Source organism: Lissotriton vulgaris, chromosome 3_1 (assembly GCF_964263255.1).
Source record: "Lissotriton vulgaris chromosome 3_1, aLisVul1.2, whole genome shotgun sequence".
In the NCBI taxonomy this organism is placed as follows: Eukaryota; Metazoa; Chordata; class Amphibia; order Caudata; family Salamandridae; genus Lissotriton; species Lissotriton vulgaris.
Genome location: NC_141689.1, coordinates 938,149,468 through 938,164,260, shown reverse-complemented (window position 1 = coordinate 938,164,260; position 14,793 = coordinate 938,149,468). Strand labels below are relative to the sequence as shown.

Here is a 14,793-nt window from a genome sequence, read left to right as displayed (position 1 = left end):
GATACAGGAAATCCTGCCGGTACGCGTAGTTTCCTTCTAGCTGATGGCAGGGGACAGAGCTTGCAACGCACCAACCGGCGCGTGAGGTGGGGGAGGGGTCCCTGTTCGGGCGCCAAAATGTTGTAAATATATAATTTACCGTCTTAATTTCTATGCAGGTAAGTACTTAATCAATAATAACTCAAATCGGAAAGAAAAAAACAGAGTCCGTGGTGTTAGAGTTCTTAGGGGTTTTATTCCTTAAAAAGGAATGGTCAAGACCTGGATATCATGTTCTTCCCACCACAGGGGTGGAAGAAGGGATAGAGCATTATTTTATTGACAATACATAGCTTATATACTTAATTTACACCATAGAAAGCAATATAGTAGGCGTAACAGCTGAGAGAAGACAAGATAACAGTATCCACGTGTTACTAGTACGTAATCAGAAGGCGTGGACTAGGCGTGAACTAGAGGTGTGTGCTAGAATCGTCACAGGTAGGCGTCACAAGGGGGTGGCACTAAACAGAAATGTTGCAATGTCAGCAGAAATCGGAAGCTTGGATGCGCGCGCAGCTGCATGACGTGTGATTGACGTGAAACTGGAGGGTGCAGGGGGCTTGACATTTACACTGACGGAAAGAGACAGAAGTCTGGCATGTCAGATCAACTCGTACTTCTATCATATCTGATATCTGATGTTTGGGAACCATATTATCTGGACGGAAAAGGTCTCTGGGGCAGAAGCTATTCTATACTGACTATGAATGCGTGTATAAGCGCCTGAGTGTCTGCATGAGAAGCGTGGGGGCATGGGCCTTCCAGGGGAGCATGGTAACAGAGGCTATGAATTACTTGCATGGAGACAGGCCGGCCCTTTGGCTCTGCAGCTGAGGGGGATGTTTACTGAAACCAGTAGGCAGGAATGTATTTTTCGAGGAGCGGAACAGATAATTCGAAGGTTGTAGTCAGTCTTGGCAGGCAGCAGGCTGAGCTAAGCGCGGTGGGCCGCGCTGGAAGTAAGTCAGAGTTCACGGGTACAGAGGCAGCCTGGGCTGAGGCTTTCAGAGTCAGAAGCCAGAAAAAAAGGCTCGATGGCAGAAATTCAGGGCCTACTTTGCCAGAGCTGAAAAACGTGTAAGGTACACTACAAAAAGACGTTGGCATAGCATACTTAGGAACGGATTATTTAACCCATTCAGGGTGGGTCTGAAAGAGGACATGTTAACGTTGGACGCAAATGTATTTGCGTCTTCATAGCTGGCACAGGAGGGAAGTTACATGCACTTTAAGCTGGTACATGGAGACGGTGGGGTACGCGCTAGGGAACACAACTTGACCATAAAATTTATATTTCCTCACTGAGGAGGTCCCCGAGTTCGACGGCGTGCTTGTGGACGGAGCGTGTGTTAAGGAAGATGCACTTGCGGTGGTTGTTGTTGGTGTTAGGTCCGTTGGGTGTTCTGCAGGTTCGGAGGCAGGTGAATTTGCAGGCTTGACAGGTGAAGGGTCCCTGTGTTCGCTTCGGGGTCGCTCTGTAGCAGGCGGGTTGTCGTCCGGTGTTGAGTGCTTTGAGGGTGGAGGAGTCGTATCTCAGGCGAGTTCCCTGGCTCTGGCGGGGGCTAGGGGTTGTGGCGCTGGGCGCGGTCCAGGCGGGGACGGGCGCAGACGGACTTGCCTTTGGCGCGCCAGCGGTACGGCCGCTGCGCGGCCGCAGGCCTCCATATGAGGGGCTGTGGGAGGGAGGAGCAGCTGGGACGCGGGAGTGGGGCGGCGAATGGGAACGGCGGGGCGGGGCTGCAGGGACGCAGCGGTGGGAAGAAGGCACAGAGGAAACCGAGGAAACGGGGGACAGGACACGGGAGGCAATATGGGGGAACAAGGGGGCACAGAAGGCAAAGGAGGTACAAGGCACAACAGGAGAGATTACAAGTATTCATAAAATACAATAAAAATACAGCGATCAGCAGAGGGGACTCACGCGGCACCAGGTAGCGGCAGGCGACAGCGGGGGCAGCATCACAGGAGGACCGTGTGGCATCTGGGGGGCGACCTACCTGAGGACAGGGTCAAAGGTCGCTCCCTTCACCGCCGCGCGGCATCCATATGAGGGCTGTGGGAGGGAGGAGCAGCTGGGAGGCGGAAGTGGGGTGGCGAATGGGAACAGCGGGGCAGGGCCGCAGGGATGCAGCGGCGGGAAGAAAGCACAGCGGGAACCGGGGGACAGGACACTGGAGGCAATACGGGGGAACAAGGGGGCACAGAAGGCAGAGGGGGTACTAGGCACAACAGGAGAGATTACAAGTAGTCACAAAATACAATAAAAAACAATAAAAGTACAGCGATCAGCAGAGGGGACTCACGCGGCACCAGGCAGCGGCAGGGGCCGGCGACAGCGGGGGCAGCGTCACAGGAGGACCGTGAGGCGGCTGGGGGGCGACCTACCTGAGGACAGGGTCAAAGGTCACTCCATACACTCCACACACTATTCAAATTCTACAAGGTCAAACATAAATTCATAAAGACATGATCCTACATGCTGAGCTCAGATGTATTTTTTTAATGTGATAAGTCAAGCCTTGAAACTCCCTATACACACTTCCAAACTGTGAAGCACTATGAATCTTTTTAGTGTGCGCCTCAAGCTTTGATTTATACTATACATCAGTGACATTTTATGAATAACACACTCTATACCACCACCCAAGGGACAGTCAGGGCTTGGCGATATCTCAGATGTCTAACTGTACATGACCTGAGCGGAATCTTGCATAGAGCAATAAGCTGCAGGACTGAATTATTTTCAACATGTCTGAAACATAAGTTTTGATTTAGGAAATATTATTTTAATGGGGCGTGTTTTTACACAGTGTTTTTACAGAAGTGTTCGAATTATTTGCTGTATTTATATGATTTTAAGAATCACATAATACATTTTGATTGATTGATTAATTGATTAATTAAGTGAGTGATTGATTGATTGGTCGGTAAAGCACTGCCAACTATAGATATGAAAATGTTGAGATCACATACAGAACTCTGTTCTACAAGTTATGCCTTCAAATAAATCCTTCATATATGCCGACAATCCCATATCAGCAAACCTGATAAAAACATGCTATAAGGACCACAATGACCATTTCTCAACATCTTCCACTCTATGATTTGATGGCATGTGACAACATATATTCTTCTTCTCTCTAATCTGGCCAGATCAAACCCCTGACTGAATAAGTCAAGTATGAGCTCCTAAGATATCTAAACCTAAAACCAGTCTTAGTTGGAAGAGTACTTGTTAAATTATTCTCTGCAATTCCTTTCAAACATCTTGACCAATAACTTGCCAAGTTCTTAACAATCGGAGTTCTGTCATAAAAGCAGAATCGCAAGTACCTCCATACAAATCCCTAATGATGCCATACCTTTTCTGGATGTAAAAGGTGTCTGCCTTTTGGGGCTGTTAGATTTATAAGCAGCGTTTCATACCAGAGATCCTGGTCACCTACTTAACAACCTATGTAACAGAATAGGAATGGATTTCCTGGTTGTAAAATGGTTTTAACCAAGTATCACATCTACATCTAAATTTGTGAAAATGGATTGTTCTTCAAGATCACTCTCTAATCTTCTCAGATACTGTAAAACCCAAGGCTCAATCTTTTTTTCCTTTTTATGACATTTACATAAATTATCTTGCTCCTATGCTTCACAATAAAGGGATAACATCACAGCACTACTCCAATGACACCTAACCTTATCTAAAAATATCAATAACATCAGACATCATTCTCTATAAAGTATTTATGGGAAATCTCTAAAAATGGATGTATACATTAGCTCTCAAACTTAATCCTTCCAAAATGGTATTTTGCTTACTCTCCACTCATCTCATGGTCTTTGCTTTCAGTTGATAAATGGCTAGGAACTCCCTCTGCTCTAGAAATCATTCCCAATCCTTTGGATTCACCAGTGGCCGAACTATCCTCCTGATTTCTCACATCTCCAAATGTACAACACTGTTTCATTTTACCTCCACCTTTTCAAGATTATGAAACCTTCTGTCCCACCTGAAGACTCTAGGACCACCGTATAGTTCTTGGTTCTCTCGTACCTCGATGGAAACAATGCTGTAGACGGATGTGCACACAAAATAGCACCAGCCTTCACCCAGACCCTTTCTGCATGCAGCTGTCTAACTCTGTAAAGGCAAAAGGAATTAGACCATGTTGCCCCCTCATGAAAGAACTTCACGTTTTCCCATAAATGTGAGAATTTATTTCAAATTGGCTTGCATGAAATCCCAAAATCGGCATGTAGGTCTACCTTTCTGTTCAAAAGACAACATTACAGGCACTGGATGGAATAGAAAAAACCTCAGATGATCCTTCAAATTGCTAATGTAAGAAAAGCCAAAAGACTGACCCAAGCCTTCTAAAGTCTGTAACCAAGTCTCTGGAACAACCTACGTGAAGACATCATACTACAACAATCTATCTTGCACGTGAAACCTGAAGATCCACATATACAGAATCTATTTGAAAGATTGCACTTGGATCCTCACAACTGTTTATTCCACTCTTGGCCATTATTATCATTAATGTTATGCTATTCCTCTGTAGCTTTAGTGTATTTTCCAATTACATGTGATATTTTGATGCTGCCCATGTGGCTAGGTCAAATATACAAATATATGTAAGCAATGCAAAAGGAAGTGGTATAATGGGCATAATGTGTGGCTTTTAAAAGAAAGTTATCATGTTCACTTTGTTGACTTTTATGTCTTATCACAAAAGACAACTAGAAAATATTTTAATAACCTTGTTAGAATTACTGATATATTAGCAACTGTCACACCTATAGGCATTGATTTAGAATGAAACACAGACTGAGGACAAACAAAAATGTGCATATGATAGGTCTTTTATCTAAATGTACAGTGTTTTTTCAGTTTCTATCTTTCTCACACATGCACACACATACACATGTATATAGTAGAATGGCTAGAATTTTAAATGTCAACTAGTGTTAAGGAATTGCTCATTCATTGTCATAATAACATGTGCATAACTATAAAGACTTGACATTTTCACACTTTATTAGGAAATTCAACAACAGAGGGCTGCTCAGAAGCTGATATACACCTTTAACCAAGTGAAGCCTCACACCATACCCTACACACTAAGGTAAGATGCTGCCCTACATGCTCAAGAGCAAAGGACATAATGCATGGTTGTTAAAGGCAAATTCAGCTTTAAATATTGTCATTTTGTTTTAAACAATAATGGAATGAATTGTTATACTGTTACTTCAGTGGGATAACTGAGGATACACATACTATATGTGGAAGAACAATTGATTATACATTTTTACAAACCAAAATGTCTAGTACATTTAAAATGTATTAAAAGAAATATATTTCTGTTTGCTTATAGTGAACAGTGCTCATGTGTAAAAAGGAGTGAGTAGGTGACAGAAGCTCCTTAGCAAATGTTTCATCACATGATCAAATCACAAGCGTGTATTTATAAAGACATGGATAATCAATTGCAATAATGGGCGTAGCTAGGTCAGTAAGATTGGGGGGTGGGGAGGGGGTGAGCTTCATATTTCCCAACAATCACTTGGGTTGAAATACATCGTGCAAGAAAGAGGGCAGGAGAGTTCCATAAGGAACAGTAGGAAGGTTGTGAGGGGTGCTTATAACTGATTATTTTGTCAAATAATAAATCTTTTTTAAGACCTATAAAAACAGAGAAAAGAGTGAGTGTTTTTGTCTGCATGTGTATGTAAAAATCCCAAGTGAAATCTGACAAACACCTCATCATACACGACTTAAGGCACCTGTTCCTAACTATTTACTACGAAATACATTTATTAGGGGTATGTAACACCCCAAACACTCCGACTCCTGAAGCTACGCCCCTGATTGCAGCTACCGTACAGTAGATTATTTGAAAAAAAGGATGGAAATAATGTTCCCTACTGAAGTTAGTAAAAATTAGGACTGATTGTTCAACTCTGTTACCTAAGGAATATATTTTTTAGAATGGTTTGTTTATAAATAGGTATTTTATAGTATTGCATTGTATTGGCATTTATGAAGGGCGTTCTTTCCCTGCTGGGTTCACAGACATACGAAGGCTAAGTCTGAGCAAATTAACTCTTACTTGGCAATCCTAAAATCCACGTCACATTCCAAAATAGTCCTCCATAGTGTAATACAGTTCAAAACCTCAGAGATGAGTTGTCGTGCGTGCTATGGTGTATGTAGCTTGCCATAGACATTGACAATAAAAACAGAGCACTGTCAATCTTGTCATCTATTTTTCAATGTGGTGAGTAATTTTTGCTACATATCCCAGGAAACAAGTTTCCTTTCCTTTTTTACATCTGCAAAGAGAATTGTATGCTGCTCTTTGCCAGCTGTGAAATTGGTAAAAATTATTGTGGAGAAGATCAATTCAATTCGATCGATGGCGGATTTTGGGCGCATACAGCCTGATTCATCAAGCCGAAATCAGCTCGCAAAGGGCCAGATTCTGAGAATCTGGCCCTTTGCGAATGCGATTTTTGCATTTGGGATTCATCATCCCAAATGCAAAAATCGCTAATAGCGATTTCGCAATTTTGCGAGCAATTACATTTAAGTAATCTCAATTAGAGATTCCTTAAATGCAATTCATCATCTATTTTAAAATTGCAATTTCGCAATTTCGGCCCGCTATTTACCGCGAGGTTAAACCTCGTGGTAAATAGCGAAATCGTAGAAAAATGCTTTTAAAAGCATTTTTCTAAGTTGCATGTTGCACACACACATGTCATTTGGACATGTGTGTGCGCAACATCTGTTTAAATTTGCATTTAAGGGGTGCTACAGGGCGTCCTTTGGACACCCCTGGCACCCTTTAAATCGCTATCTTATTTGCGATTAGCTAATTGCTAATCGCAAATAAGGAATACTCCCCATTCATTCCTATGGGCCTTTTGGCCCATAGGAATGAATGGGGAGTTATTCCTTATTTGCGATTAGCAATTTGCTAATCGCAAATAAGGAATATGTAGGAATCGCATTTTTTTTTGCGATTCCTACATGAATCCTGTTTTGCGAGCCTGTAATAGCGATTCCTTATGAATCGCTATTAAAGACTCGCAAAACGGGTCTTTCATGAATCAGGCCGATAGAACTTGATTATAGAAAACCTATAAATAGGCGTAAACAGTAGGGTAAGAGATGCATTTTAATGTTCACGAATGCTCATAAAGTGTTAATTTTGTGGGTGTTTCCATTATCTGCAATGGGAACACCGGGGGCCTCATTTATGAGAAATGACGCATTGCTGCGTGAAAGCAGCGATGCGTCACTTTTCAGTGCGCACTCCTTGCGACATACCTGATGCATCATATTTAATGTATGACGCATCATGTCGCAAGGAGTTACAGATACGTCAGTATTTCTGACATATCTGTAAGCGCAAAAGTGACGCATTGCTGGAGTGTGCCACAAAAGTGACGCAACTCCAGCAATGCGTCCTTTCACATGGGGAAAGCCCCATGTGAAAGGGCCTGCGTCAGTCTTACGCCTGCTGTGAGGCAGGTGCAAGATTTTGGACCAACGGCATCCTAGAAGTGACGCAGTAAAATCTCATAGATTTCACTGCGTCACTTCTACGCGCTTTTTGCAGGGGAACGCCCCTCTGCATAAATTATACCTGGCACAGGTATAATGTAGCGCAGGGGTTTACAAAGTGACACATCTGCTTAGATGCGTCAATTTGTAAATATTGCGCAACAAGAGGCATGTTTTACGCTGCCGATGCGTCACAAAAAGTGACGCATCGGAAGCGCAGAACTCACGCAAGGCCTCATAAATGAGGCCCCTGGAGTCTCACTAAGAATCACTTGCAGGCTGATTCATCAAGCTAAATTGCACTCGCAAAGGGCCAGATTCTGAGAATCTGGCCCTTTGCGAGTGCAATTTTTGCATTTGGGATTCATCATCCCAAACACAAAATTTGCTATTTAAGAATTCGCACATTTGTGAGGAATAGCAATTAAGGAATATCTATTTGAGATTTCTTAAATGCAATTCATGATCCATTTTAAAATTTGCTTAATCGCAATTTTTGGCCGCTATTTACCGCGAGGTCAAACCTTGTGGTAAATAGCGTAAACTTAGAAAAATGCTTTTAAAAGCATTTTTCTAAGTTGCATGTTACACACACACATGTCCTTTGGACATGTGTGTGTGTAACATCTGTGTAAATTTACATTTCAGGGGTGTTACAGGGTGTCCTTTGGACACCCCTGCACCCTTGAAATCGCAATCTCATTTGCGATTAGCTAATTGCTAATCGCAAATAAGGAATAACTCCCCATTCATTCCTATGGGCCTTTAGCAATTAGCTAATCGCAAATAAGGAACCTGTAGGAATCGCAAAAAATATTGCGATTCCTACATGAATCCCGTTTTGCGAGTCTGAAATAGCGATTCCTTATTAATCGCTATTTCAGACTAGCAAAACTTCACAATGATGAATCGGGCTGTAAACCCAACAGGTGAATATTGCCAAGTCATAGTACCCCACCTGCACCCATAGAGAACACACAGTCATTATTTGTGCATCACAGATTGGAATATGCGGGTGCCATTGAGAACTTTTGCTTCCCTTAGTACAATTTATGCAGGCAAACATTGTAAAAAATATATGGTCCTATTTTGTTTAAAATAAAAAAAAAGAGTACCGTTTTTTTTTGACTGATAGTTCATAGCGTAAAAACATGATCGTAATGTTAGCTAAAAGCATGTACTACGAGTTTTTAAACTTTAATGGTTTTTGTAAATTTAAATTTGAATCAATTTTTCTCCTTAGGTTTCTGGAAGTGTTTTTAATTTACTGCCATTCAGCCAACCAGTGGCTTACCATCGAGAAGTACATGACTGGGGAGTTTCGAAAGTACAATAATAACAACGGAGATGAAATCACACCAAGCAACATGCTGGAGGAGACGTTGTTGTCTTTTTCCCACTGGAGCTATGAGTACACGCGTGGAGAACTACTTGTGCTGGATTTACAAGGTAAATGCATAACACATCCAGTGATCTTTAGAAAGCTGAAAGAATAAAAGTGCTTCCAGATTTCAGCAAACTTTTTTATAACAAAATGTGCATATAGGTCGGGATTTTGTTTTAGAGACTGCTTCGGAATAATAAAACAAACCAAAGCAAATAGAATTATTGGTGGATAGCGGTCAATAACTGGGTGCTTTCCACTAAGGGCTACCAAGAAATGTAACATTGGCAAAAAAGAATGAAGCTCTAGTTGTCTATGATGTGACTTGCTACCGTGAGGTGGCAATGTCCCTGTTATTGACAGCAAATCCTCTACAAATGTTTGATGTATGTACCTCCCCGAAATCCCCTACCTCCTGTCAGATGAAAAGAACAAGGATAGTTGAGTCATAGGATAGCAATAGATAGCATTGCCTTACCCCCTCGCACCCCAACCCTGTACTGTACTTTCAAAATTATAAATGCTTGGTGTCCTACTACCCATCACCACCATCTGCTGGTAATCCTCCCATCTGAATATTTAAAAAAACATACTTTGCATCCCACCACCCATCCACATCACCCTTGTAAGTATCAGTTCCTCCCCATCCAAATATTTAAAATATCTTGCATGAGACCACCCAATCATACCACTGTGTGTAATGCCCACCACTTCTGTGCCCCAAGATCAACAAATTCTTCTCATCATGCCAAACTGTCCCTTCACAAAACACTACCCTCCCTCATCCAAGGAGCAAAAAAAAATACTTCTCGTCCTGCCACCTTCCCACTGATTTCTGCATTCCTTCCTCTCTTGCTTCCTAAAACTATGGTGTTCAGTCTGCTTTCAATGTGAGAGAAGAGACCCTGAGCAATCTTGATGAGCAGCTTTGTGAGAGCCTCTCTCATCATCCCAGGCAACAGTCCAGCGCTTGTACGGGGAGAGCAGTGTCTGAAGACTCTGGATGATCTTGGCTGTGCAAAAGCACCACCCATGATACCCTTTCTACCTTGGAGCTGCAGTGGCCAGACACAAGTGGGATGACATCGGCGTGAAAGTGAACCCTTTATATTTACAAACACACAGGTTCTGCAGAATGCTACTCAACTTTAAAAGATATATCATATAAAGTATTTTAGACAATGTGAAATAGTTCAGTTCAGAAGACAATATAATAAATGTTTGTTTATTTTCTTTAGGACTTGAGTGCATGAGACAAATCCATACCAGGTCCAAGAGAGTGCACTACACAGTGACATGTGTCTTTCCCAATTCCGCTTTCCCCCTGTATTCACAGGATTGGCTTTTTAGCCTTCTCAGAGTACAAGGTGGATGATACGGAGAAGCAAAGAAGTTCAAACATCCCTACACTGGAACCGTGGGTCTGACAGATTGGAAGGCCCATATTAATTCCCTGCTCAGGTGTCAATGAATCAATCAGGGGTTTGTAGAGCACACTACTCACTTGTTAGGGTCTCAAGGCGCTGAGGAGGGGGGGGGGGGCAGCTCCGTTAGTGTAATTCGAAGTGCCAGGTCTTGAGGTCTTTCCTGAATTGGTGCAGTGTCGGGCTTCGCCAGAGGTGAAGGGGAGATCGTTCCAGGTCTTGGCTGCGAGGTAGGAGAAGAACCTTCCACCCGCTCTGTTCATGTAGAAGTGCGGGACAGTGACTAGGGAGAGGTTGGCTGAGCGGAGGTTTCTCTTGGGGGCATGGAAGGAGAGGCGGTTGTTGAGATATTGTGGTCCAATGGAGGGCCTTGTAGGTGTGCATGAGCAGCTTGAAAGTTATTCTTCTTTCGATGGGGAGCCAGTGGAAGTCACTGAGGTGATGTGGTTGTGCCATGGGATATCGAGGATTAGTCTGGCTGTGGTGTTCTGGACGGTCTGAAGTTTCCAGAGGAGTTTATTGTTGATTGAGGCATAGAGGGCGTTGCCATAGACAAGTCTGCTGTTGATGAGGGCCTGAGTGACTATTTTCCTGGAGTCAGATGGTATCCATTTGAATGTAATATGTAGTATGCAGAGGGTGTTGAAGCATGTGGAGGAGACTGCGTTGATCTGGCGATTCATAGTGAGTGATGAGTCCAGTATGATGCCGAGGATACGTTAATGGTCTGTCAGGGTGGGTAGGTTTCCGAGGGCGGGGGGCCACTAGGTGTCGTCTCATGTGAAGGGGGTGGAGCCAAGGATGAGTACTTCTGTTTTCTCTGAGTTGAGTTTCAGGCCGCGTTTCGTTATCCAGGTTGCAACTGCTTTCCTCCTGTCTTGGAAGTTGTGCCTGGTGATGTCAGGTACCTAAGTAAGGGAGAAAATGAGTTGGGTGTCATCGGCGTAGGACACGATGTTGAGCCATGGTTTCTGATAATGGTTGCAGGGGAGGCCATGTAGACGTTGAAGAGGATGGGGCTTAGGAAGGATACTTGGGATATGCCGCATCTAGTATCTGTCGGCTCTGAGAGGAAGGGTGGAGTCTTGTTCTCTGTGTTCTGCCGGTGAGGAATGAGCGTATCCAGTCTGGGGCCTTTCCATTGGATACCGGCGCCGTGGAGTCTGGTTGTTAGTGTGCGGTGGGAGATGATGTTGAAGGCTGCTGATAGGTCCAGGAGTATGAGGGCTGCCATTTGACCTTGGTCGAGGAGGGCGCGGATGTGGTGCAAGGAAGGAGGTCTCGTGCTGTAGCTGCTGTGGAATCTGGATTGCGAGGTGTCTAGGATGTTGTTGGCTTCGATGAAGTATGCTAGCTGGGTGTTGATGACTTTTGGATGACCTTGGCTGCAAAAGGAAGCAGCAAGATGGACCTGAAGTACTTGAGGTCCTTCGATTCTACTGAGGGTTTCTTTAGGAGGGGGTTGACTTCTGTGCGCTTCCAGTTGTCGGGAATGTGGCGGTCTCGAAGGAGGGAGGGCTGTGGAAGATGTGTGGTGGGCAGGGGTCTGAAGGTGCTCCGGAGCAGATGCTCTTCATGGTCTTTAGGGTATCATGAATCCAAATGTTTACTGTTTGAATGAAATAGGATTAGCTATTATTGCCATACACAACAATATGGTTAAGGCTCGAATAGAAAATTACATTTTATGCCAACAGTTCTCAGATGTTTTTTATCCTGTATATCAGTTACAAGCTGTTAGGAATCCTCTACCCAGTGAGGAAGCAAGTTTACCAAATTTTTCTCTGTCACAGTTTGAAACTGCTGCTCTGCTTCAGCGCCAACTAATGAGAGAAGGATACACCGCGTGTAACTTGCTGTAGTGTAATTATGCAAAATTACAGCAAAAGTACACGAGGAGCTTAAACTTGCATTTGTTGCTATTTTCATAAAGCATGCAATACAATGGGGAGCCAAGAGGGAAATAAGGGTACTGTAGGGATAGCCCACCACTCACTAAGCATCTGGTGAACTAAAAAGGCTGGTAGCTTAACATCGCATACCAATACCCATAGCCAACATGTTTCACTGTCCTACACACTTATTGGCTGATTCATCAGGGCTCACCACTTGGTCACTGCACCAGCATTGGACATCCTCATAGTGGAAACTGTCTAGTTGAAAGACAAGGCCATAATTAAATACCACCCTTGGACAACACTCTGAATTTTGAGAGTGTTGTCCAAGGGTGTTTTTTTAGTTCACCAGTACACACCATAACTAGTAATAAATTTGTAACTTTGGTGTGACTGTTGATCATCATCATCATCAAATAAGCTTTATTCGGCGTTTGGCCATAAAAGCAACACAATAAAATACATACACGTTAAAAATAACTCAACATAACATTGCCTAGTTAAAAGAAAAATGAGTTAAGACCCAACAAAAATAGTTTAGCATAAGCAGTTTTAAATAAAAACCCCATAATACACAGAATCCCCCTTTTTCACCCGCAGTTATTGTGATTCGGTGCCCGAGGACCAGGGTAAAAGTCATGGAGGTCCCAAATATGAATGGAGCCATCTACAAGTTTTGGCTGGATAGATCGCAAGTAGGGGGCAGTGTTCCTGTCCTTAAACCTCACCAGAATCAAGTCCCCCGGAAAATTTTTGGGCAGATGACCAAGCCACCCCACCCTTCTGACGCTCTGTATCCCACCGTCTAGCCAGGAAGGTAATGGTCTATTCTTTTGGAGCCAAAAAATGGCTTTGTTCAGTAGGTCCCGATGCAGTTCGCGTTTCCCTGGTCTGAGAGCGGGGACCCCAGAGAGAATGGTGACATATGGGGCTGCTACGGGGGGTAAATCGATGCAATGTCTTCCATCTAGTGTGATCACAGGGGCTCTTTGTGGGGCATGATCATGAATACGGGTGATATTGTGGTCACTTTGGATAGGTGGTGTAACAGGGGAGTCACATGTTTGCAATATCCTGGGTGCATTGTCCGTAGGCCTTTTGTGGGTATTAGTGGGGGAAGAGCGTGTGGGGGTTACAGTGTTTCTAGTCGGTGGGTATGACTGTGCTACCGTTTTTTCAATCCTGCACAGTCTATCTCCCAGATCATTTATTTTAGCAACCAGTGGAGAGAGAGCAGTATCAAGCAGTAGCTCGATTTGGGCCAGAAGAGACGATTGAAGGGGGGATCGAACCTCAGCCTTATCCACAGGTGATGAGGCTGTACTGGGTCCGGGTACAGAGGTGCTGCATTTATTAGATGGAGGGAGGGTTGTAACGGAGGAAGCCTGGGGGGAGCAGATAGCTTGAACAGTGTCTCGAGACACTATGGGGGGGGATAGGGCATCCGGGATGTAGTGTGTGCCACAGAGGGCATTCAGCTCTTCCCAGACGGACATTGAAGTTGGGTGACTAAAATCCAGTTATCCTGGTAACAGCTATAGCAGCTCAAGGCAATAGGGATGGAAGAAAAGGAGCTTGACTGTACCTTCTCCAAAGCTGGAGCCAAGAGTGGTGGCCCGTCCCGTCCTCCTAGTGCCTCTGAGGGCCACAGAGGGCCCGCCCTTTGCCCGGGCTTAGCCCGGCGCCGCCCGCGCGCGTCCCGCGAGGCGGTAGGGACCTCTGCCTTTAGTGCGCCTCCGTGCGCGATTCCCGGTGGGCGTGTCACCGCCAAGGATGCTGGGGGCTGTAGTCTCCCTGCCGGCTGCCGCGTGGTGGAGGAAGCGGCGGCCAGAGACCAACAGCTGCAGGAGTGTGGCGTGACCCCCGGTGAGTGCTCCAAATGCCCTCGTCAGCCCTCGGGACCCCCGCTCGTCCGCAGGGACCCCCGCCTTTAGTGCGCCTCCGTGCGCGATTCCCGGTGGGCGTGTCACCGCCAAGGATGCTGGGGGCTGTAGTCTCCCTGCCGGCTGCCGCGTGGTGGAGGAAGCGGCGGCCGGAGACCAACAGCTGCAGGAGTGTGGCGTGACCCCCGGTGAGTGCTCCAAATGCCCTCGTCAGCCCTCGGGACCCCCGCTCGTCCGCAGGGACCCCCGCCTTTAGTGCGCCTCCGTGCGCGATTCCCGGTGGGCGTGTCACCGCCAAGGATGCTGGGGGCTGTAGTCTCCCTGCCGGCTGCCGTGTGGTGGAGGAAGCGGCGGCCGGAGACCAACAGCTGCAGGAGTGTGGCGTGACCCCCGGTGAGTGCTCCAAATGCCCTCGTCAGCCCTCGGGACCCCCGCTCGTCCGCAGGGACCCCCGCCTTTAGTGCGCCTCCGTGCGCGATTCCCGGTGGGCGTGTCACCGCCAAGGATGCTGGGGGCTGTAGTCTCCCTGCCGGCTGCCGCGTGGTGGAGGAAGCGGCGGCCGGAGACCAACAGCTGCAGGAGTGTGGCGTGACCCCCG

At 45.4% G+C, this 14,793-nt stretch overlaps 1 protein-coding gene across 1 annotated transcript in view; it reads left to right on the top strand.

Moving 5' to 3' along the window:
* The window catches only part of TRPM6 (transient receptor potential cation channel subfamily M member 6), a 720,746-nt gene that overhangs the window by 656,499 nt on the left and 49,454 nt on the right, over positions 1-14,793 (top strand). Inside the window, exons 35-36 of the mRNA XM_086961279.1 lie at positions 5,083-5,165; positions 8,853-9,058. Coding sequence (XP_086817405.1) covers positions 5,083-5,165; positions 8,853-9,058 — 289 coding nt within the window. The remainder of the gene's footprint in view (positions 1-5,082; positions 5,166-8,852; positions 9,059-14,793) is intronic.